General features: G+C 41.5%; 1 protein-coding gene across 4 annotated transcripts in view; it reads left to right on the forward strand.

Moving 5' to 3' along the window:
- GSK3B (glycogen synthase kinase 3 beta) overlaps positions 1-26,016 on the forward strand; it is a 238,443-nt gene that overhangs the window by 116,857 nt on the left and 95,570 nt on the right. For all 4 annotated transcript variants that reach the window (XM_032799930.2, XM_032799932.2, XM_032799929.2 and 1 more), the window contains exons 3-4: positions 2,622-2,705; positions 23,788-23,898. In XM_032799930.2, coding sequence (XP_032655821.1) covers positions 2,622-2,705; positions 23,788-23,898 — 195 coding nt within the window. The remainder of the gene's footprint in view (positions 1-2,621; positions 2,706-23,787; positions 23,899-26,016) is intronic.

Consider the following 26,016-nt stretch of genomic DNA (forward strand, 5'->3'; position numbering starts at 1 on the left):
GTGGCCCTGGTAAACAACTTAACAGCCAGGGAAGGGGCGGCCACAGGAGGAGAACAAAATGGAGTATGGGGACAGCTGTAAGAAACAAAACGGAATAGGGGGATAGCTGTAACAGACAAGATCATGAAACAACAGTATGAGCTGGAGTACACACACTTATTCAGAAGTTTATAAAGATACTGCTGAAATAATACTTGTCTGGTGCTTTACACATTCAAAGCACTGTACAAACATTGATTTATCTTCCAATACTTGTTGGAGGTGTGAAATTATTACTATCCCCATCTTCAAGCACATTAGAGAGGTAATTTGAGGAAGCTTATGTGCCTGTTGTACACAAAACCTGCACTGTTTCCATGGATTTGCCACGGCCAGTGGGACTTTTGATCAATCATTTCTCTGAGCCTCAGTTTCCTTACTATAAACAAAGATGATTGCCAGTTTCATAATGGTGTTGTGAAATGTCACTGATTGTAATGCTATATAATACAAAGCATTATTTAAATTCAGTCAGTGACAGTGATAGGTTTAAAACTCAAGGCCTCCTAGCTAGCACCTGTACTTAAGGCTATATGGTAATGGATTTGAAGCAGGATGCAGGAAACATCTTGAACTGAGAATCAGAACCATGCACACTTTAAGACCTCCATGTGATACATAGAGTTTCTGAAGTTGGCATAGTAATGATTGGGGGGCGGGAGGGGGGTCTGATGCATGGCTTATGAAGTCCATATTATGACAGCGATGCTTTATAAAGCAAACATTAGCTATGTGCACTTAAGTATATGGAAACATTCTCTCCCTCCCAAATCTTCCCGAAGTTAGTCAGAGGTAACAGTGCTAACAAGACAAATTTAATATTTCTAAATCAAGCTGTTTTGGCCGGGCATTTGACAAAGAAAAAAAAAAGTTAAGAAAATGACCCAGAAATGTAACTAGCCTGAATTTTTTAACCCTCCCTACCCTCTAGCTCTCAAATCTCTTTTCCCATTTGCCCCAAGTCTTGCAGAAAGATTTTTCCTCTGACTAAGATGCTGCATGCCAAATTTCAGATGCATCAGTTGAAATCTGGCAAAGTTAAGGTGTAGGGTACATTCAAAATTGGATGTGTTCAAAAAGCTAGCTTCAAATCTGATTTTATAGAGACTAGTCTCTATAAGCATGAACATCTTTTGCTACTGATACAGTATGCTGTCTTCTACAGTTTAGATAGAGGTAAAAGAGATGTGCAAAAGAGAACATGCCAGAAGTGATTAGGGGATGGTGTGTGGGGGAATGTACCAATGACAATACATGAATTGGCATAGCTTTGATAGTTACATCTCCTTTTGTGTTCTGTCCCCATCCACACTTCAACTCTTCATTTATTTTTGTTTTTAGAGTGTAAGCTCTCCGGGAAAAGGTTTGTTCCTTTGTTTGTACTGTAGGCTCGTCACTGTGGGTCCCCAGTCTGTTTCCCTACACACCTATGTTTGTCACCGTCTCACTTTATGTCTTAAGCTTTTTGAGGCAGGGACCATTGTCATCTGTCATGAGCTAATGCACATTTATCATGCTGTATAAATGTATTTAAAATTAATGACTTTTTTGGATTGCTACAAAGTGGAGATGTTTAGTCACTAACAGTAATTGTCCTTATTCTGCCAAGGAAAACAGAGTGTTCTTCTGATAGTTCTGTATAAATCTTGTTAGACTTCAGTTAGTAGAAGTGAGATTTGAATGCATTGTTGTCAGATTCCCAGCTCAGGGAACTGCCTTAGGCAGCAGGAGTATTTGGTGTGGAAATGTGTTCACCTGTCTCTCTATGTGCAATAGCAGCTTAGAAACATTGTGAAGAAAGAGAGTACCTGCTTTTCTATAGTATTGTCCAAACAAAAATCAGATCCATGAGCTCTAGACATTTCTCACAAAAGGGTTCCAAGACAAGGTGGAAGCACTTCTTAAAATTTTTGAATTGTTGTTTTTGTTTACTTAGTTGTATCTACCCAACCTGCACCAAACCAACATGAAAAAATAAAATATTGTCAGTTAACATCTGTTCTGTTTTTTTACCACTTTTACAGCATCTTCAAAATAAAGATTTAAAACCCTGCTGCAGCCTTAATTGTGAAATCACTACCATTCCACTCTGTGAACAGTTCAAGCTTGCTGACCATTCAGACTAGAATATGTAGCTTTCAAAGCTTAGAAAATACAAGCTGAAAACTAACTCTGAGTTTGAGTACAACATTTATTGCATCTGCTTGTCAGCAACAAGCTCTGGTGCTCAACACCTTGGTTGATTGTTTAATTACAGTGCTCTTTAGTTTAAGAAAATCAGCACCCTTGAATACTATAGTTAAAACAATTGGAGGAAGAGGAATGAGGAGCAACATGTGACCGACTAAACCACATTTGGTACTTATGGCAAGGGAGCTACTTAATTCCTGTTTAAGCTTCCAGACTTTTTCTTTTCAACACCCCATTCCTAATGCATTCCTGATTCAATGGCTTTCATGTGCTCTTAGCCAGTACATTTAAGGTACACAGTACACTGTAATACCACTGTTTTTTCTTTAAAAAGCAAACACACACAAACAAAAAACAATTTCCCTAACCTTACGGTGCTTTTACTCTTTCAGAACCGAGAGCTCCAGATCATGAGAAAGTTGGATCACTGTAACATTGTCCGATTGCGATACTTCTTTTACTCTAGCGGAGATAAGGTAAGTTAGCATTGAGAGGCTCACAGACAATAAGCTTCCTTAAGGCTACTTAGTGGTAATATAATAATACTGTACTCTTTTTGAATTTTTAGGGGTATTAAAAACAGTATAAAAATAGTGGAGTCCAGAATAAGAAAACAATGGTAAATCTGCATACCAGGAGTTCAGATGTTCCTGAGTTGAGGGGCATCAAATTTGTAAGGCAGAGCATGTTAGAGCTGATCTTCTCACTGTGAAGGTGTAGGCCATGGGTACTGTGGCTCTTAGTGTGCAGTGATCAGTCTTGATTCCAGCAACCTTCTGTTTGGGTCAAGATGAAGAATTGCATAGCTGGGAGCTGCGATTTCTATAGGTGTCAGTTCTTTGTTAAAGATGTGAACGGCCACCAGCCACTTTTTAGAACTTCATGTGTTACACTTGGTCACCCCGTGTGTTATACAGGGGTCAAGCAAGACTACTGAAATACCTTCAGTTCTGAAATCGATCAGTATCTCAAAACTGTCCCTCATATACCAAAAACTGTAGTTAATGATGTATTAAATGGAAAATGTAGAAAAATAACTTAAAATAAACAAACCAAACAAGAACTTTCTGTTCAGTATTGGTGTCAGAAAGTGACACTGGAAGAGTGTGCAGGAAGCAGGCCTTCGGCTTTTCCCCCCTCCCCTTTTATATTTTTGGGTCTCTCTACTCTTCCAGAATGGTGGGGGCAAGGGCTTGCAGGGAGTCTAGTCTGGGTCTTTCCACCTTGCCCATGGGTTGGAGAAGCACTTGCCTCATGTGATTACCCCAGAGGGCAAAATGGACTCATCAAGCCATGTGATAGACGTTGTGATCAGGGGGAAGTTTGATCTGGCTCTCTTCTTCCTCCCCTCATTCTAGGCTGCTCTGGTAGTTCCCTGGCATTTTGAGTACAAATTTGTGCCACTGCTGTTTGAATGGCAGTTTAAGCTCTGTTTGTTACCATGTTGGTTTCAATTTTGGCCTGTTGTCAGAATTTTCCTTAGGATGCAAGTAAGAGAAGGGAAGTTATGGTTTAACAGTTTATATCTTAGCCATGTTTAATAGAATTTCATGGCATAAGCAAAAGGCTCATATTTAGTCTGAGGGCTTCCTCTCTGCAAAATTTCAAAGGCCTGCTGCAAACAATGTTGGGGTTAAAATGTCTCAGAAAAACATCTCAGGACTTTTATAGCAGGAACCATTAGGCAGCATAAATACAGGGGTTCTACCAGGTTTTATCACATAGCAGTGGAGTGTACAAACAACTAGATCACTGGCAATGTTAGTTTTAGTGGAAACTGTTTTTCACTTGAGTACAATGTTTGTATATGGCAAGTGACTGACTCAAAATGCTGAGATGAGCAGCTTTCTTTTAAATGGTGATACTTCCGCTGTAATTTTCAAGAAAAAGAAACATAAAATAGTGTAGTAGTCCACGATCCCTCAGAGTTCAAGGATGGTTCTCTTCCATAGAATGATAGTCAGTTATTGCTGGTAGATCTGCAGGTGGTTAATGAGACCAATCCAGGATCCACAGATCTTGTCACAATCACGTTTCCCAGTGCAAGGAGTGGATCAGGATTGTTGAGTGGGGCTGTGGTGTGCTCTTTCCATCTACCCATTTCTCCATTTCCTGTTGGATCTTGAAATACTGGGATCCTTGCCACAAAGTCCTTTTCCATTTTGGTCATTGAGGACTTGGGTTTCCCATGAGTTTGTCAATATTGCACTTCTTCATGTTGGCTTTGAGGGTGTCTTTGAAGCACCTCCTCCCCCCGCCACTCCCTTGTCCATTGGCCATGGCACAATTGTGAGAACATGATCTGCTTCCGGATTTGATTTTCTGGCATTCGGAGAACTTGACCAGCCCTTTGGAGTTGTTGGTGGATGATCATAGCTTCAGTGCTGGAGGTGGGCTTGGGACAGAACACTGATGTTGGTGCCTCAGTCTTCCCGCCTGGTTCGGAAGATCTTGCAGAGGCACCATGGCTGGTATCATTCATGAACCTTAAGGTGTCTACTGTACCTGACCCAGGTTTCAGCCCCATATAAGAGAGCAGGGACAACAACAGCCTGGTACATGAGAAGCTTGGTTTGATTCTTTATGTCACAATTTTTGAAGATGTTTTCTCAAGTTTCCAAAAGCTGCACTGGTGCATTTGAAGGCACTGTTGAATTTCCTCATCAGTGTCAGCTTTGTGCGACAGATAGCTGCTGAAGTAAAAGAAGTACTCATTCTCCAGGATTTCTTTATTGATCAAAATTACGGGAACAGGATCCTGGTGATTCAGAGCTTGTTGGTGGAGTACCTTAGTTTTCTTGGTGTTGAGTGTGCGACTACGTTGGTTATAGGCCTCGGAGAACGTGTTGGCTGTTTTTTTGAAGATCTTCTTCCAAGTGAGCTCACAGGGCACAACCATCTGCATACTGGAGTTCAGTGGCTGATTTAGTGATAGTTAAGCCTATGTTTTAATCATGGCTATTTTTAGTAAAAGTTATGGACAGGTCCCAGGCAGTAAACAAAAATTCGTGGCCCATGACCTGTCCTTAATTAGTGCATTATACCCCTGACTAAATCTTGTGGTGGAGGAGGGTCAGTCCGGGAGTGCAGCAGGTGCTGGGGGAACGGGCGGGGCTGGCAGGCTCCCTGCCTGGCTTCATGCGTCCCTGGAACCAGCAACATCCCTCTCCCTCTGTTCCTAGGCGGAGATGTGGCCAGGCAGCTCTGCACGCTGCCTCTGCCCCGAGCTCTGGCCCCACAGCTCCCATTGACTGGGAACTGCGGCCAGCTGGAGCTGCGGGGGTGGTGCCTGCAGGTGGAGGCCTAGGAACCAAGGGATGTTGCCGCTTCCAGGGAGGAGTCTGTCCCCCCGCAACCTCCGAGGTAAGCACCATCCAGAACCCTCACCCTGTCCTGCACCCCAGACCTGAGCCCACACCCAAACTTCTGCTGCTGCTGGGAGAGGAGGGCGTAGTGGCACGAGACTGCCCCAGCAATGGCTGTTGTGGCTGACTCAGGGGCTACTTGAGCTGCATCGACCGCTGCAGAAGTCATGGAGGTCCTGGAAAGTCACGGAAGCCACGATTTCCATGATCTCTGTGACAAACTCACAACCTTAGTGATAGTTTTGGTCTTGGATCGGAGGCAACTGAGGTTGAAGAGCTTGCTGTCCATTCTGTATTGGGTGTCAGGTCCAGAGAGGAGCTTGTCACTGATGAGAAGAAAGATGATGGCAAGGAAGATGGAGAAAAGGGTTAGAGCTGACACAACCGTGCTTACCTCCTGTCTTGACTAGGAAGGGGTCTGTTCCAGAACCATTGCCGCCAACAGTCACAAATACATTGTCATGGAGTCAGAGAGAATGGCAAAATTTTTTGGCAGGCATCCAAATTTAAGGAGAATTCTTCACAGCCTCATGATTGGTGGAGTCAAATGCTTTTGTGAGGTTATTGAAGTCCAGGTATGGAGATCACTGTTGCTCACAGCACATTTCCTGAAGTTGATGGGCAGTGAAAATCATGTTGATGGTATATAAAATAGTATTCTTAATGTATTTGTATATGCAGCTGAGAACAGCTAATTTCATTGTTCTTTGTCTTTGCTTGAGACTTTAACTGTCCTGTTGAGAAATGGGACAAATTCCAGTCTGTCAGTGTGGGAGGGTGAAGGGTTGTACAGGACAGCTTAAATAATGTAGTTTTTCTTGTTTGGTATTGGGGCGGTAGCATCCATCTTTGCTGGTGCTATGCAAAATGGCACTTGAAAAGTTGGCATAAAGGATAATAAATATTTCCATATCTGGTTACTGACGTTTATTTCAGACTTGCACCAATTTTGAAGTTGAGGGGCCACATTTCATAAGTGCTCAGCTCCTGGCACCTCATTGTTTTCTGTGGTTGCTGCTAGGTGCTGAGCTGTTTTAAAAAAAAAAAAAAAAAAAAAAAAATAGCACCAGATGTGAGTGCTGAACACTTCTGAAAATATGGCCTTGAGATGCCTAATCACTGGAGCTGATTAGTTGTACAGGAATCTTCCTCTAGTGTAAGATGTTAAAGTAGTTGGGTACCTTGCAGTTTGATGTATTGCCCTCTGAGAAGCAAATCTGAGAGGCCTAAAAATCTTCGGGTTTGTGTTTAGTAGGATGACACAGGGAATCTTTTGCAGTATGCAAAACCCACCTCTCATGTGATGTCCATGATAGTCTACCTAATGATAGTGGCCAGACCTTTAGAAATTTTTTGACGTGAATCTAACTTTTTTAACAAATTAAACCTTGAAACCTGAAAATTACACTTGCATACAGATTTAACTCCCACAACTCCCTATGTCTCTGACTTGTGATTATAGGTGGGCAGAAAATGGCCGCTGGAAACTTCAGTACTTTTAAACTAGTTTCCCTTTCAAATCAGAACAGAGTCAAAATATCAGAAAATTCTTAAGGAATGAAAAATAAAAAGTTTTGAATCAGAAATTTCAAAACAAAACTTTTTGACCAAAATGAAAATTGTTTTGAACGGATATTCATTTGAATATATTACATTTGTCAAAATGAAAACATTTTGAAACAAAATTAGTTGTTTTGAAACAAATTTTTTTGTTTTGATATTTCTTGATAGTGATTCACAGACCACTAGATGGTCACGTGGTTTTGGCTTCTCACTTCCAGCTGCTAAATTATATTAAGGGAAGCTAAAAATACATGAGTACTTTCCTAATATTACTTCATCCAGGCGAGCAGTTGCTGTAAGTTGCAACAGGGATGTTAAGGAATTGTGAAGGTGTGGGGGAGGTCTGTGCAATCACCAGTGAGTAGGTAGATTATCTACAACACGCAGTTGTTCTAAAATGTGCCCCACACTGTGAAAATGTGTGGGAACTTCTCTAGCACAGCAAAATTCGAATTTATTTTTTTCATTAATTTATTCTTATAAGTTTAAAAAAGTTGTTCAGTGCTTTTAGCCCATAATGATTACATGCATCAATGCTACGCCTAAGTAGAATTCCTTCTCTTTAAAAAATAAAACAAAACAAAACAAAAACCCAAGGCTTCCCAGCCTTAAACCACAGCATTGACCTACCACAGCAATACAGGTTTGAAAATCTTCTTATAATCTTATAAATAATGGTTGACAGTTCAATTCTAGCATCAAACCCCTAGAGCCAGAGGCTTCCAAACAGAAAAGTAAAAGGTTGTTTGCCATCTCAGTCACCTTCATTGTAATGGCCTCTGAGGCTCTATTGAGCCTCCAAACTGCACAGATGACGATTTTCTAAGATAGGCCATTGGTAAGCTTTTAGAGAACCGGGCCAAACCCCCTCTCCCCATCACCATCAATCACTGGTGAGTAGAAAGCATGTCCTGACAATTGAGGTCCTAACCCATCAATATCTGCAGAATTTAAACTTGAATTTAATTTAGTTTTTAACTTGTATTTTTACAGAAATTAGTTTCTTAATGTGATCTAATATAGTGTTGTTCTCCTGAGTCTGCAGACAGGCATTTCTTGGGACACCACTGCTGCTCAGAACTTAGCGAATCAGAGTACAATTTTGGTCAGTTTAACTGCTTCCGTTCAAAACTCTGTGGGCAGTAGTGAGAATGAATGAAAATAATTACATGTTTGCTGTGTTGTAGCCATATTGGTCCTAGGATATGAGACACACAAGATGGGGTGAGGTAATCTTTTATTGAACCAACTTCTGCTGGTGAAAGAGACAAGCTTTCAAGCTCCATAGAGCTCTTCTTCAGGTCTGGGAAGAGCGCTCTAGAACCTGATACAAAGAGAGATTCTCTAAGCAGGACCCAGTGACATAAGAATCCCAGGGAAAGGCAGGGGTTTAGCATCACACCAATGAATTCAGGATAAAGTTGCTGTGTTTGTGAGTAGTGTATTATCCATGTCCATTTTTCTGTCCCCAAATGTGTGCTTAATTTCTCTCGCACAGTGTGGCCACATTACTCACATGTTTCACACACTCCATGGTCTTCCCCTTCACTTTATGGGACGTCAGTGTCTTTTCATACTTTCACAAAATCTGTCTATAGTTGGTTTGAAAATCTTTTCCTCTGACGTTGTGCCATCTGTCACAACCTTTGTGTATCTCTTCACCTCAGTGGTACCAAATCATTTCAAATCTCAGCTGAAAATCTTTTTTTGCTTGTCCATACCTTTCAATTTCTCTCCTTTTAAGCTATCATGTTCTATTTAGCTTAATTGCATTTAACTCTGCAAAATGTTCTGGGCTACAGTTTGTCTGAAATGTGGTATATGTAAAATTGTGCTTTGCATCAGTTTCCCCCATCTGGAAAAATGAAGTTGATACTTCTTTTTTAAATCACTTTGAGATTTGTGTATGGAAAGAGCTATGTAAGTGGAGTGCCATTATTATTATTATTGTGCCATTATGCATTAATTAATGAGGAGAGTTTGGTTTCTTCTTTTTCATTACTATTTCCCTGTAGCTTTTGATTGTCAGCTTACAGCAGGTAGTTTAACATATTTTTCTTTAAAAAGCCTATTTTTTCCTAAACCTCTGGCCATGAAGTTGATGGTGGAAAAGGAGGTGGGATAGGATTGTTTGGGGGTATCAGTAGTCCCATTACTTTGGACATTGATATGACATTCCAGGGTGAAGTCCAGACCAGTAAGAGGTTGTGTCACCACCTGCCCTGCAGTCGTGGGGGCCTCACAATGCTTTGTGCTGGGGCTCCCACCTGAGCTGCTTACAAACAGCCTTCCAGGCTGCAGGTAACACCATTGAGTGTCTGTGTATAGCTGCAGCCTGCCAGCCACACATTAGTCATACTTTGGCTTCACCAGCCTCAGCTGCCATTTGCAGGGTGATACCAACACACGCCCCCAGTCCTGGATTTTCCTCCCAAAATGTGTGTTCTGCACTGTCCAGCCCTCTCCTGGATAGTCCAGATATTGGAGGTTTGTTGCTCCTGTAAGGGGTCAACATACAACCATTTGCCACTTTAAATGGAGTTACCAACACAGTTCAGTTTAAAGACAACACTCAATTAGTTTTGATTAAGGAATAAAACAAGTTTATTTAACTACAAAGAGAGATTTTTAAGTGAGTACAAGTGGCATGATTGGAAGGGAGTTTCACACCTGCTATGGCCAGCCTCCGTTGTCAGGACACCTCTCACATTGTGGTTGTGGGTAAAGTATAATACTCAGTGCAGCACCTGGATGCTCCCTAGCCCTTAAGAAAGCTGGATTACAGCTATCTCAGTCCATTCCAGGTCATCCAACAGGTTAACCTGGTAGTCTTCAAACTCCAGTTAGCCAGTAGGATGAGGTATTCCATATATCCCTGCTGAAAAAGTATATTGACAACACCTTTCCTGGACAGAAAAAGCCACCTACTCACCCCAACCCCCAAAAAAGTCATGGTCCAGAGACATCAAGTATACCAGGTGTGGCAGATCTTGGATTTAAGGTTCTCCAAGAGAAGCTCATGTACCTCATTGACTGAGTGGGCTGTGGTCCAGCTGATCACTCATGGGAAGCAGCTGACAGGCTAGATGTACCCCAGCTACTTTGGGAAATTCCACTGGTCATATCTCAACAGACTGGGTTTGAAGATACCTGGTAAACACCTTTTGAAGTCAGGATGATGTGATATCTTTGAGCCTGCTAAAGTCTGAGTCATCCCTGACCCAGCCTAAGCCTGATGAGTCATCCCTGAGCCAGAGTGTGAGAGTTATCAAAGGTAATTACCTGAAGCTCTTGTGATAGGCCCCACACCATTCAGCCAGTTCAGAATTGAGGACCCACCCAGGTGATGCTGAGGTAGGTATATAGACTGTGAAGGGAAGCAGTCTGTTCAACATCATTACTTGGTCAGGAGCATTCCTATTGCGAGTAGTTTCAACAGATTGCTCCAGCCAGCCCTTGCTCCTGCTCCTGCCTGTTTCCACACTAGCAGCCCCAGCTCCAGTCTGCATCTAGTCCTGCCTCAGTTAACCACCTGCTGTCTCTGACATCACTGCCTCAGGGATATGCCTGTGTCTTTAAATTTCAAGATCTGCACAAGCTTCAAGAGTTGCTTCAGATGGACAGAGAGCTAAAACTTGTGATGGAGTGCTTCAGATTCAAGCCCAAAAACTCCCCTGGACCCCAGCTCCCCATCAGTTCCAACAGCTCAGTTGCCTCGTTCTTCTTTGAAAGACAGATCGAGCAAAACAAGGAAAGCCTTATGCAAGAGGAGTGCTAGATCTCCTCAGAAAGACCATATTCCTGTGAGGGAAGATGTACTGGAGACCCTGCACCCCTTAATAAATTTCACAACTAGGACACTTCCTGCCTTCCTTCCCTGCCCAACCCCCTGAATTTTCTAGACTAAATTTTTCCTTTCTTTAGTTTCTATTACTTGTAGAGACTTGTAGAATAACTAAGTGAGCTAATGAGAAAGAGGGCAACAGTTGCCAGTGGAAGGGAGTATCAGGTACAAAGGGAGAGGGAAGGAGGAGGGTATAGCAGCCACCAAGAGGAAGATGAGTTTTGGGAAAGGGACCATGAATAGAATTCCATTACTTTGGTCCTAGAGAGTTATTGATTTCAATGGCTGAGAAAGTGGGGAAAAAAAGGATATCTGTGCTTTATTTTTTCAGTAGGTATATCTCATGCTTCTACAAGAAAATGAAGGCTTTCAGTGGATTCATCTGTAGATGTCCTCTCCTGTCACTAGGAATTTGAGCTATTGGCTGCATCTCATATAAACTTTCATCACAATTATTAGTTTATGAAGAAAGATGTATATTTTTTTGGTATGTGTATACAGTAGTGGGCCAGATGACTACTAAGAGGGACAGAACAGTCTACCATTATTTATTTCAAAGATGTAAATTCCAAGGATGGGGGAGTTATTTTTTAGGGTGGTGCAAAGCCAGTACCAAGCAGTAGTGCAAAGGAAAAGAGAGGCTGAATAGGAGGGAGTACTTCCCTACAGGGAAGATTGATTAATTGGGAAGCGCAATATTCTCTTAATGAAAGCGTTTTCCATATCAACCTTTGGCAATCTTATCTGTCATCTGTAGGGTTCTAAACAGTCTTCAGAGGGACAGACAGGATTCTAGGCATTGTGGGCAGGTCCAGGAGCTTTTGGTATGCCAGCCTGTTGGGCTTAGTGATCATGTTGCCCTTTTGGCTTGTGTTGAGCAGGTCTTGCACAGGAAACCTGTGTGCCTGTCAGCCTGGTTCTGGAAGATCTAAGCATAATAGGAAAGTGTGCTTTTCTACTTTACTGATTTTCTGTTTTGCTATCATTCCACAAGGCTGAAGATTGATGTCTTGCATTTAGCCTGTCACATAAATGTAAAATTGTGATTAACTGAAGCATTGGCTATCTTTTTGACAGGACTTTACTGAAAGAAGCATTTTGAACTGTATTTCAAGTGAGAATAAAGCTAGGCAAGCCGAATGTTTCTTTCAGAATATTTTTCTGTGCAAGGCAATCCACTTGATCAGGGATGACTCAGTAAAACTATTCAGCTGAGTGAAACCAGGTATAATGGAGATCGTAATGCCAAATTTTATTTTCTGCATTCTCGTTTAGTTTCATTGAAGTATTTCATAACTGTTTTTACATGGGTGTGTTAGAGCATTTAATAATTTGATCAATCCATGTATTTAATTTCCATGCTCAAAACAGGGAGACAAAACAGTGGAGAGATGTGTGCACAACCAGAAGCATAATTACCAAACAAACACATTTAATCTGTGTTTCAAATAGGTGTTTGGTATCTACAGTAATCAAAAAGCATCAAAATGGAAATGTGGATAGTGCATGAACAGCAGGCAAAATGCTGACTGTTTTTCTGCAAGGTGTAATTGATTTTAGTCCTGTTGGCCTTGCCTGAAAGGGCAGACAGCCAAAAATCCATCCAGCTCAGGAATAGAAATTTACTCTCATACAACACCCTCAGTCTAAGTGTTAAGTAAATGTCAGGATAGTACTGTGAACTGCAATAACAATAGCAGATTGGATTAAATGTATAGTCTCTTGTTATCTTGCTCACAGTCCAGGTCAGCAGAGACTTGCACGTTTCAGGGGCCAAGCGTTGAGTCTGGTAGGAGACGATGGGGAAAGGCAGTGATGGGAATAATTACTGCTGAGCCATCTGATTAAGAAAGAACATTAACTGACTCCAGGTGGGGATATATCCAGGCAGCCTTGGCCAGAAGGATAGTGGTCATGACAGTGTTTGAAAGATGGGGGGTGGGGGGGAGGGGAATGAAGGAACTTGCTGAATTCCAACAGGTCCTGGAGAAAAAGGAAGTATTCAGAGGGGCCCCAGCTTGCATGTCAGTTATTCATAAACTTTTTTAAAAAAATCAGCAGCACTGGTGCATTGTGGCAGATTGTCGGTCCTGGAGACTTGCGGTGTCTGTATGCACTGAACAGGTATTGCTTGGGCAGCAGCTGTGTGAGTTTCCCAAGCAATGTGTCTTAGACAATTGTAGGAAAGACAAGCTCTGTAGCGTTTAGCCATGTTGTAGCTAGTTCCTTGAACTATCCTGTTAAGTTGGTCATTTTAATCTTCTAGTTTTTTTCCTTCAGCCACTTTCCTCTTTTCGGGGGTGAATGATTTTTGTGGAAGTGGAGGACAAATAACATTGGCTAGAGCCAGGCACAGTTTAGATAGTTGGTGGAGCAAGCTGCCTTACATGACTCAATGCCCTTTAGTGTTGTCCTGTGTCTCCTGACCATAGATTTCCCATCATGCTAAATTGTATGAATTTGTGTCATGTCTACTAGGGTTTTGATTAGGAAAATCAAAGTCCTTTCAGCTTCGCGGGTAAGATTTATTGTTCCAGGGATTCTTTAATCACTCCCAAATAGTTGAGGGATTAAAGAATTTTGCAAGTCTAAAGTAAACTCTTTGAACAGGCAGGAATTTCTGGACAGTCTTCATGAATGAACTTTTTTGTTCTTTTTTTTATCACTATATATTTTTGTAGAAAACAGATTGTATGAGGAAAATTACCATATATGAAATCCTAGGCTGTGTCTATGAATGGAGAAAGGCAGCATTGCTACATTGCTATACCTGTCTGAATACACCACCCAGTAATCCAGACTTATTCAAAGTTACGAGCTACAGAAACTTTTGACACAGTGACTAGTCCTTCATCAAACTTGGCTTAGATCATAAGCCAATTTAGAGGGCTTTACTTGCTCTCACTGGACATAAGCCTGCTACAAAGTCATCTCAGATTTATTAGTAGGCAGTTTCTACACCAGGTCTTGTCCAAGGCTAAAATAAAGGGGATTACAAGTCAAATTGAGGAAGATTGGTAGAGCAAGGTGGCAGTGGAAGACTATGATAACTGGGGAGTTCTGCAGTTCAGTACGGAGCACTGGGAGGAGGAATTTGTATCTGGCGTGCTACTAGTATGGGTGAATATTTCCCTGAACATTAAAAGTCACCTCGTTGGTCCAAAAATAATTTCAGAGATGGAAGAGAATTTGTAGTAAGTACATTTTAGAACTAGGGGTGGTGTGTGTGCTTTTGCACACACTCACCATATATCTTTGTTCTAGAACAGTGATTTTCAAACTGCGGGTGAGACTCAGTACTGGGTCATGGTGGCTCTGGTCAGCACCGCCGACCAGACCAGTTGAAGTCCTGTCAGTGGTGCTGCCCAGCTAAGGCAGGCTAGTCCCCAGAAGCAGCCAGCAGTGAGTCCGGCTCCTAGGCTGAAGGAGGGTGGGCACGGAGCTTTGGGCACCTCCCCGAGCACCAGCTCTGCACTCCCATTGGCCTGGGGGTGGGGTGGTGCTTGCGGGCGAGAGCCATATTGAGCCACTTGCACGCCTCTGCCTAAGAGCCAGACCTGCTGCTGGCCACTTTGGGGTGCAGCATGGTCCACAGTGCCAGGACAGGCAGGAAGCCTACCTTAGCACCTCACCCCTGCGCAGCTGACCGGGAACAGCCCAAGGTAAGCCTGCACCACAACCCTGCACCCCAGTTCCCTTCCTGAGCCCCCCCCCACCAAACCTGGAGCCCCTCCTGTACCCCAAACCCCTCAGCCCTGCAGCCCAACCCTCTGCCCCAGCCCTGAACCCCTCCCACACCCCAAACCCCTCATCCCCAGTTCTGTGGCGTCGTGGGCACCAACACTTTTCTTCATCTGGGTTGCCAGAAAAAAAGTTTGAAAACCACCGTTCTAGAATTCAGTTCCATCTCTGCGTTGAGATATCTGTAAGCTGTGAATTGCAAGTAAAAGCATACTCGTGGCCACTGGATGTCACCATTCATTCATAGAGATAAAACCAGTTACAGTTTTTCAGCTCCCAAACTCCTCTAGAAGATTATGGCTTCTAGATGCTTTGAGTGAGGAAGCTACACTTCTCAAATTTTTGCTTTTTCTTAAAAGCGGTGCAAAAGTTTTTATGCCTGGTAGCATTTTTTATGGCCATGTTTCTTGGGCAGTCCCTCACCTTGGTACAATGGAGGAAGCCGTGGCTTCTTATAACTTTCTAGGACGTGGTGTGGAAAATTCAAAAGTGCAACAAAGCTGCAGAAAGGACATGTTATATTTTTTGCTTGTTTCTAGGGCAATGAACTTATGATTTTGAACTGTATGTTTTTAGGTAAGTCAGATCGGTCCAACTAGTAACACTTTTTTTTATTTTTGTACCTTAGAGACTAACAAATTTATTTGGGCATAAGCTTTCGTGGGCTAAAATCCACCTCATCAGATGCATGCAATGGAAAATACAGTAGGAAGATTGTATGTATACAGAGAACATGAAAAAATGGGTGTTAGCGTACCAACTCTAAGGAGACTAATCAATTAAGGTGGACTATCAGCAGGAGGGAAAAAAAACCTTTTGTAGTGATGATCAGGCTGGCCCATTTCAACCAGTTGACAAGAAGGTGTGAGTAACTGTAGGACGAAAATCGCGTGGGAAAATAGTTTTTAGTGTGTAATGACCCATCCACTCCCCGTCTTTATTCAAGCCTAATTTAATGGTGTCCAGTTTGCAAATTAATTCCAGTTCTGCAGTTTCTCACTGGCTGTCCAGGGAGGTTGAAGTGTTCTCCGACTGGTTTTTGAATGTCATAATTCTTGATGTCAGATTTGTGTCCATTTATTTTTTTGCACAGAGACTGGCTGGTGTGGCCAATGTACATGGCAGAGGAGCATTGCTGGCACGTGATGGCATATCACATTGGTAGATGTGCAGGTGAACGAGCCCCTGATGGTGTGGCTGATGTGATTAGGTCCGTTGATGGTGTCCCTTGAACAGATATGTGGACAGAGTTGGCAACGGGCTTTGTTGCGAGGATATGTCCCTGGGTTAGTGTTTTTGTTGTGTGGTGTGTGGTTGTTGGTGAGTATTTGCTTCAGGTTGGGGGGCTGTCTGTAAGCGAGGATTGGCCTGTCTCCCAAGATCTGTGAACTTTTATTGTTGGGTTTGAATTTCTTAGAGTTCAAATGTCAATGAGGATAATTGGTACTTTTTTCTAATACTGTGTTGCTACGGGGAGGTGATGCACTCTTAAAGCCTAATCCAGCTGAAATGTTAAACTGCGTCCCCTGCCTGTGTCCGGCTGCTCAGATTAAGTTAAACATCCTTTGGGAATTTCTGAACAGAGCCTGACCTATACTATAATGTTGCAACTCACCTCTATCAATAATATGTGAAGAAAAATCACATATCTTTAATATAATACAGAAAATGTACCACCTGAATACCCTAGCGGCTCCATTTTCCTGCATAGCCATACTTCCTTGTTCCATAGTGCTTTATACTTTACAAACGCTGATAATAACTTCAATAGGAAAAACAAATTCTCTTCTTGGTTTTACATCTACTGCTAGAGTTGGTGTCATTAGCCTTTCATTCTCTTAACTGTTGTTTTAAGCTGTCCTCCTCTCCCAGCAGATAACCTAGGGGAAGGTATGTTCACTTCATGAATTTTCTGGAAAGGGGAATTACAAATGGGTATGTTTAGTGTTCTCTCTCCAGTGTGCCAGATCTGTCACCAGCATGCACGCTATCACCCAAAAAAAGAAAGGGAAGATGTCCAATATAGTTTTTGCAGCTGTCTCTATCATGCTACTAGTGACTAGAAGAAATTCTTGCAGATAACTAGATAAATTATTGACAGAATTGAAAGAGCACTGGAGCTTTCCGGTCTGAACGATGATGTATTCCTCAGGGAGAACAGACCCTGTAGTTCGTTTCCAGTTTGTTCTGAGTCACTTTGATAGGTGAATTCTAGCACTTCCATTATCTTGTTTTTATCTGTAGTAAACACACATGGGAAATGGTGGTGTCCCTACAGCCTAATTAACCACATTACTCTGGTTGCTGTAGTATTTAATAGAAATTGCTCCCCCCTCCAAAAAAAGAGGCTTATACAAAACTCCACGTGTTGCTTGGTGTTTTGGCGGGTGAGGGACAGGGAGGAGATGTTTGACCTTCATTCTGTACAAGAGTGATCCAGCAGGATTGAATCCCTACATCCCACAACTTTTTGGCTCATATTGGCAGTAGTGATGGCCAGGTCGATGGTATTTCCAACACTAGGTTCTTTTTTTCTGTATGGTAAAAGACAGATAGGCTTGAATGGAGGGTTTAGCTTGTGACCTCCGAGCATCTTTAGGGAATGTCAAAAGCTGCAGCATTTCATTTCCCTAGTTCCATATGCACGCATTTAAATAATGCAACAGCTACACAGATGCCAGAGTGCTCACTCTTCTTATAGGCCTATTTCAGCTCTAATTTCTGAGACGAAGAAAATGAAAAGGTAAGCAGTTAAAATATTTTGGCTTTTGGATCTTTCTCTTTCCCACACTTCCATAATGGGGAGGCTTGTAGTGAGTGAGGTGTGTGTGTATGTGTGTGTATATATATATATATTGTAATTGACTGACATGATGATTTTGTCTGCATTGACAGTTCTTGAGCATTTTTTTGCAGACTGGTTCAGCAACAAGACCATAGTTATTTTGCTGTGAATGTTTTGAATCACTCTGGGGTGGGATTATTTGGCAAGTGGCAGAAAGCAAGGTCTTTCATAGCCCAGAGTTCATAGCCCAGAGCCCAAATACAAAAAAGCTAGATTTCCAAAGATAACATCTTAAAGAAATCAAAACAACAACAAAAAAACCCTGGTGAGATAGATGAGAAAATGGTCAGAACACTAGTGACAAATACAGAAAGATATAAATGCTCACATACTTGCCTTAAATTAAGGGAGCTCTAGCTCTGGTATCTTGGTTTATTCAGTCCTAACAGCTGTGAGGAAAAGTGCATTCATCCATGCTAACCTCATCTCCTCCTCCTTCTTCCCTCCACTTCTGTGATGCCAGCTGTTCTGGACCCTGTTGGATCTCTGACAAACCCCCGCAAACATGTTGTTCTAACTGATCTGCTTTCTCTCTTTTACTTCCCCAGCCCAGTGATGTTGAATGGTAGTGTGGAAGTGGGTCACATGGGGAATGTGTGATGAGGAATGAAGAGGGTTTCTAATGATGGAAAGACAGGAACCATTCATGATCCTTGAGTAATTGCCCCCAACTGGCAAACCCTTTGAAATAGTGAGTTCCCTTATGTGACACACTTGTCTCAGAGTAAATTGTTTTGTTTAGAGAATGCAAGAGACAAGAAAACCAGGTTACATTATCCAGGAAGAGAGCTTTTCAGTCATGTCACTTTCTCGCTCACAGCAAATCTCCTAAAGGAAAATTCAGAAAACTCATGAATTTCTTTGGCCCTATTTTCATGTTTGCAAAGAAGGGATAATGAAAAGTATCATAACAGTATAGTGAGTGATGTGTGAGAGTCACGTCATAGTATTTGCAAGAAGAGCTGGCTCAAAATAGTTTTGCTAATAAAAAAATGATTAGCGTAGTGCACTTTTAAAATACCACTTGGTTGTGGTAGGAGAGAATAGAAGGCTGTGTAAGATTAAAAAGTGTCATATACTTCAAGGTTGCTTTCACATCAGGGTCCAAAGCTCTGAATGTACAGATATGAAGTGGTATTTGCCAGTTAGTCTACATATGTATATGATACATGTGTATGTGTGTGATTGTTTACATAGGAGCAGAAGTATGTAAAATATAATGTATAGATTTTTGAATAAAGCTGATCACACTGCTGGGGGCGGGAGGAATTCACAAAAATTGAGTGACTGTATATATAGGCATGACACTACATCTATGAGAATTGAGATTTGACCGATTGGCTATGGCATCCTTCCTTATTCTCAAAACCAACACTACCAAAAGAGATAAGAGCCAAAGGATAGATACAAGTCATTTTGCAGCAAAAAAAAAAGGCCACAAAAACAGGTGGGAAAGTTTCTGGGATGATGAAGGAAGAAGAAGAGGTGGGAAAAGAGAGGACAGGCTATTACCATCAGAGAAAAGGAGAGAGAGCAACAGTAGAGGCAGGTCTGCAGGTGTGGATTTGTGACAGGAATCTAAGTAGTAAATAAAATAAAATCATGCAAATAGTTACTCGAGGGTCTGAAACTGTCTCTGGGTTCTGGTGATTTGAGGTTTATACTCATGGGAATGGAACCCTTGCTATGGAATTACAGTCCTATATCTGGCAGAGCAGAAAATAAAAATCAGAATGAAAATAAAATAAATCACAAATGAAAGATTGTAAACTAGACCTGTATCACAAAGTTGTTGGACTTTGGCTTGTGGCAGTGAATTCCACAGGTTAATTATGTACTCCTTGAAAAGTGTTTATTAATTTTAAACTTTCTCTCTTTACATTTTTCATTTTATTCTCATTTAGTCTTGTATAGGGAGAAAGCATAAATGGGAGTGTTAAGTTTCCTTTTTCTTTACTTTTCATTATTTTGTGTACCTCTTCAATCTTTCCCTTTCAAGTTTTGACACTGAGCTCTTGAGTCTTTAGAGTAAAAAATAATTGTAATCAACCCTGATGATAATAGTGTACTTTGTGCTGTACCTTATTGCCAGTATGATTTCTTTTCTCTCCAAGATACAAGTATCCTATATAACTGCACTCACTCACTCATTAAAAATAAATCATATTACATATTCAGAAGGCTATATCTATACTGAGGCAATTAGAATTGTTTACTTACGAGAATGAAATTTCTTCCTTGAGGTACATGGCCTTCTTATCAAGTACGTATCATATATACTCAATCATAAGCCGGTTCGTTTATAAGCCGACGCCCCCTCATTGCCCAAGATGGATAAGTAAAATTGGGAATTTTTTATGACCCATTCATAGGTCGGCAAACTTTGGCTCCTGGGCCATCAGGATAAGCCTCTGGTGGGTCAAGACGGTTTGTTTACCTCGAGCATCCGCAGGCGCGGAGGTAAACCTAAATAAACAAAGTGTCCCAGCCCGCCAACTGCTTATCTTGATAGGCTGGACAGCAACTGGTGGAGAAGTTTAGGGGAGAGGAGCTGCTGGGGCTCGGAGGAGTAACCCCCTGTGACCACCCCCCACATGACCCCACCCCTAGCCCGGGACCCCCTCACTCTCCCCATCCCACCTTAGCCAGCGTGGGCCAGGGGAGACTGTCTCTGGCCTGGCTGGAGCTGCTCCGTCGGGCCAGGCCGGGCAGCATGGCCACAGCCTGCTTTGGCAGGCTGGGCTGGGCAGCACAGGCACAGTGTGCTCCGGTGGGCTGGGTGGCGCAGCCGCAGCCTACCAGCTTCAGAGGCTACGGGGAGAGCAGCGTGGCCAGAAGCAGAGAGACTCTGGCCCCACCTCTTCCCTTCTGGCTGTGCTGCCTCTCCTTGCCCCCTCTGATGGGGAAGAGGGGGCAAGAGAGGGAGGCTGTGTCCCACCTCTCCCTCTCTCTATACCCATAAGCTGACCCCCTTCTCTGATGCTTCCTTTTTTTATTAAAAAATTCGGCTTATGAATGAGTATACATGATATAAATTTAAATGTCACAGTGAATTTTATATTTATGTAGAAAATGTATGTCCTGAGTACAGAAAGTCCTGTTGTTGCTACGTATGGCTTAGCTTCACCTGTGGTAGCAATAGTGAGTGCTCATGTAGGTAAACTTTCTGAGTCTATGGCTGATACTTACCTTCATATTGAATCATTCTGGACATAGCAGATATAAAAGATAGTACTGTGGTTTTTTTGTTTTGTTTTGCTTTTTAAATAAAATTGAAACCTTTTCTATGCTGGCACTGCCATCACTGGAACTTAACCGGTAGTAGCAAAAGTGTGACTTATTTCTGGGAGAGAAGACTAATGTAAACAAGGCCTTAGTGATTTGCAGAGTGGCTCCTCTTTAGGTTAAGCAGTACCAGTAAATGCCCTCAAAATGTTCCTTAAAGTACTTGCATTTACCCTCAGGTAATGATACTGACCCAACTCTGAGTTTGTGAAATGCTAAAATCCAGAAATTCTCCACGGGTTTCATGTGCACATGATGTGCGTATGTTATATGTCATCAAAAAATCTCCATTTTCTTTATTTACTGGAGGTCACTGCTGTTTGCTTGGGCAGAGTAGAGACAGTTTAAATAATTGAGTGAGCTATGAGAGAAGCACAACAGGTTGTGCACTCTAATTGGCTAATTAAGTCACAGCATTTAAGACTAGGACAATTGTGATTAAATGACTACTGTAAATGCATCTAGAGGTTTTCTTTCAAGTTGGAAGGTATTAATTAAAAAGTGTAGTGAGAGGACCCACTAGTGACAAGAGTCCCAGCTGAAGTCTGGGAGTACTGTGCTCCATTTCCATCCACATGAGGCCTCTCTAAGTATCATGGAAATCTGTATCTTTTTCTATAGATATCTCTGTAGTTTTGGGAACCAAACATAGAAAATCTTGACTGCTTTCCCTTCTGTCTGTTTTTATTTTTATTTTTTAATTAACGATATTAATTCTCAGTTTGTATAGTTGGAAATGTTTATACAATTCTGAGTTTCAGAATATGGTGGGAAGACTATATCAAAGTACTTGAGATTTCTAGGGCCTGTTTTGCCTCTGAGGAGCTGAATTATAGAATCATAGAAGATTAGAGTTGGAGGAGACCTCAGGAGGTCATCTAGTCCAACCCCCTGATCAAAGTGGGACCAGCCCCAACTAAGTCATCCCAGAGAGGGATTTATCAAACCTGGCCTTAAAAACCTCTAAGGATGGAGATTCCACTACTTCCCTAGGTAACCATTCCAGTGATTCACAACTCTCCTAGTGTAATAGTTTTTCCTAATATCCAACCTAGACCTCCCCAATGCAACTTGAGACCATGGCTCCTTGTTCGGTCATCTGCCACCACTGAGAAAAGCTGAGCTCCATCCTCTTTGGAACCCCCCTTCAGGTAGTTGAAGGCTGCTATCAAATCCCCCCTCACTCTTCTCTTCTGCAGACTAAATAAGCCCAGTTCCCTCAGCCTCTCCTCTAAGTACCCGTGCCCCTCCCCCTAATCATTTTTGTTACACCTTCTGGCTGGACTCTCTCCTCATTTTGTCCGACATCCTTTCTGTAAGTGGGACTCCAAATTGCGATACTCCAGATTGGCCTCACCAGTACCAAAATAGAGGAAATCACCTCTTAATCTGCTGGCCATATGCGTCCTACATTAAATGCCAGCCCAATATGCTATGCCTTCTTGGCTAATAGGGCACCACTGTTAGACTCATATCTCGCTTTCTCGTTCACAGTAATCCCCAGGTCCTTATTGACAGAACTGCTGCTTAGCAGTCAGTCCCTTAGCTGTGCAGTGCAATCTTCTTCCTAAAGTGCAGGACCTCTGGCATGTTCCTTGTTGAAAACCTCCTCAGATTTTATTCTGTGCCTCTATTTGTCTAGGTCACTCTGGACCCTATCCCTACCCCCCAGCATATCTACCTCTCCCCCCAGTTTAGTGTAATCCGCGAACTTGCTGAGGGTGCAATCCATCCCATCATCTAGATCATTAATGAAGATGTTGAACAAAATTAGCCCCAGGACCGACCCGTGAGGCACTCCGCTTGATACCAGCTGCCAGCTAGACATTGAGCCGTTAATCACTCCCCATTGAGCTCGACGATCTAGACAGCTTTCTATCCACTTTATAGTCCTTTAATCCAATCCATACTTTTTTTAACTTGCTGGCAAGAATACTGTGGGAGAAAGTATCAAAAGCTTTGCTAAAGTCAAGATATCATGTCCACTGCTTTTCTCATATCCACAGAGCCAGTTATCTCGTTATAGAAGGCAGTCAGGTTGGTTAGACATGATTTGCCCTTGGTGAATCCATGTTGACTGTTCCTGGCTAATTTTCTAGTTAAATTAAGCACTATGTGAATGTGATGTCTCATTCCTCTTTTAACACGAATAATTTAAGGTGAGCAAGAGTTTAAAATCAAGACCCCTTATGTGAGGTCACAGATTTTCATCCCTCTCCCACCTCAGTGTGAAGTTTGAAATTAGGTTACAGATCTCTCTGAAACTGACAAGCTGGAAATGTTAAACATCATGCTTGAAGCTTTGTTCTTGCTCTGTTGTAATATGTTTAGGGTTTTTATTGGATTAAAAGACAAATCTCTATAGTCCTCAAAATACTTATAGCAATGTTACCATTTCAGCAGGATCAGATTTTAGAAAGGTTAATGTGCTGTAATTAAAAAACAAACAAACAAAAAAACCCTTTATCGATAAGTAATTAAGTAGGGTATGTCAGGGAATTTGAAGTTAGCAATTCTTGTAAAAAGTGTGAGATTGTGAGATGGAAGATATTATTCGCTCAAACATCTTTTATGGAGACTTGGATGGGCAGAGTGGTCATTGACCTGTTTGGCCTCACTTGCACTGGGAAAATGCCTCATGTTAGAAAACCTGTTAACTAATCTGTTTTAATTAGCATGATGTTGAATGTAACTTAGCAGTAATAGACAACTCACGTTTAACATTGCATTAGCTTAAAAAATGTCAGCATGTTTTCTAACATAAGGCACTTACGGAGCGTAGACATTCCCTTTGTTAAAACCGTAGAACCTTGCAAGCTGACACATTTCTTAAGATGACAGCTCCCTTGAATACTGTTCTTGTATTTCCCTGTTTTGAATCTTTTCCTTATTATTTCTTCTGTTCTCTCTTCCAGAAAGACGAGGTGTACCTCAACTTGGTGCTGGACTACGTTCCTGAAACAGTATACAGAGTTGCCAGACATTATAGTCGGGCCAAACAGACACTCCCTATGATCTATGTCAAGGTAGGTAATTATGATTATAAATTGAAATAGGATGTTTGCTGTAACACAGCATTTCTAATTGTTGTTAGTTTTCCTCAACCTGAACTTTAAATTCTCACACTGAACTGCAGGGTAGATTAAACAGTGAAGGGTTTATTTCAAGGCAGCAGAATCTATAAAAAGAAATGATTATAAGAGGAAATTGTTGGAGCCTAAGTGTGTATATAAAAAAATTTAAGATAGCAAGTTTCAGCAACACTCTGTGCTGTTGTTTAGACTCCTACATTTTAAGAGAAGTGATAACCCAGCAGTGATGTTTTGTCCCAGAGACAAAACAATGTATCTGGGCTGTTGTTGAAGTAGAATGTTTACAATTTAACTGTATGCCCTCCAGAATTTGCCCAGTTATTTGGATCTTATGCTGTTAAACATTTTCAGGTGTTTGCAATTACAATAAGATCATATCCTGCTTAAAGGTTCTTAAGTTTAAATGCTCATGGCTTTCCTACATACACACTCTGGGGAAACTGGTTTTACCTGAGCACCTCCTCTCCTATGAGACGCGATGTGGCATCAAGGCCTTTGCGAATTCTCCTGCTGGGGAAATGGCAATTTTGGGAGCTGTGGGCACTGTCATTCCTTCTGGACCTCGGAACTGTTTTTATACTCTTTTTTTTTTTTCTGACACAAGAGTCTTTTCTTTTCATCCTACTATTGATAAAGAATATTGTCTTGATGTCCGGAACACTAATTTACCTCAGAGGCATCTCAAAGGCAAGAAGAAAGTCAGACTACAGCTGTCTGTAGATTTTTTTTATATGTATGTACATATGTATGTATTTTAAAGGATAACTTAGCAAGGTAGGTTAGTGTCAGAGTTTTATTACTAAATAAGTCAAAAAACTGTTAAGCCTCTTTGGAGTTGTCCACAGTGTGAATTCTGGCAGTGGAGGTATATACTAAAATTATATATATAAAGTATAATATACTTTACTCCATTTAGGAATGAATAATCAGTTGCACACATACAAAATGGGAAATGAGTGCCTAAGAAGGAGTACAGCAGAGAGAGTGGATCACAAGTTAGATATGAGTCAACAGTGTGACACTGCCAAAAAAGCAAAGTTCATTCTGGGATGTATTAGCAGGAGTGTTGTAAGCAAGACACGAGAAGTAATCCTTCTATTCTACCGTGCGCTGATTAGGCCTCAGCTGGAGTATTGTGTCCAGTTCTGGGTGCCACATTTCAGGAAAGATGTGGACAAATTGGAGAAAGTTAAGAAGAGCAATAAAAATGGTTAAAGGTCTAGAAAACATGATCTATGAGGGAAGATCGAAAAAAATGGGTTTGTTTAGCCTGGAGTAGAGATGACTGAGAGGGGACATAACAGTTTTCAAGTTAATAAAAAGTTGATACAAGGAGGAGGCATAAAAATTGTTCTCCTTAGCCTCTAAGGATAAGACAAGAAGTAAAGGGCTTAAATTGCAGCAAGAGTTGCTTAGGTTGAACGTTAGGAAAAAACTTCCTAACTGTCAGGGTAGTTAAGCACTGGAATAAATTGCCTAGAGAGAATGATGGAGATTCCACAGTGGAGATTAAGAGGAGGCTAGACAAACACCTGTCAGGGATGGTCTAGATAAATTTAGTCCTGTCATGAGTGCAGGGGACTGGACTAGATGACCTCTTGAGATCCCTTCCAGTCTTACGATTCTATGATACAGCTTCTAACATTATATAATATGGAAGATAAGAAAGTAGCAATGTAAAATGACCAAAAACAAACAAACAAACAAAACCCAAATACCAATTGCATCCAGTTGTATTCTGCGATAGAGCATCATACTAAATTTTGTATATGCCTGGTTTTGACTCCTTGAGTAATAAAGAACACTCTTAGACTTTTTAGAGAAAACTTTCAAAATACTTGTATATTTATATAGGTAAATTCAGACAACAAATTTGATTTGTTTGTAATTATTGCATTTTAAACTTAATGTCTCCTTATGGTGCATCTGGTGTGCTATAAAATAACAAAAACTAACTTGAACCTGGAGGCCAGACAGGATTCAGGCTGTTGACAGAAATGGGCGAGGGGGAGGGAAAGAAAAAATCCACAAAGAATAGTTAGTGATAAAATT

This window comes from Chelonoidis abingdonii, chromosome 1, assembly GCF_003597395.2.
Source record: "Chelonoidis abingdonii isolate Lonesome George chromosome 1, CheloAbing_2.0, whole genome shotgun sequence".
Taxonomy (NCBI): domain Eukaryota; kingdom Metazoa; phylum Chordata; order Testudines; family Testudinidae; genus Chelonoidis; species Chelonoidis abingdonii.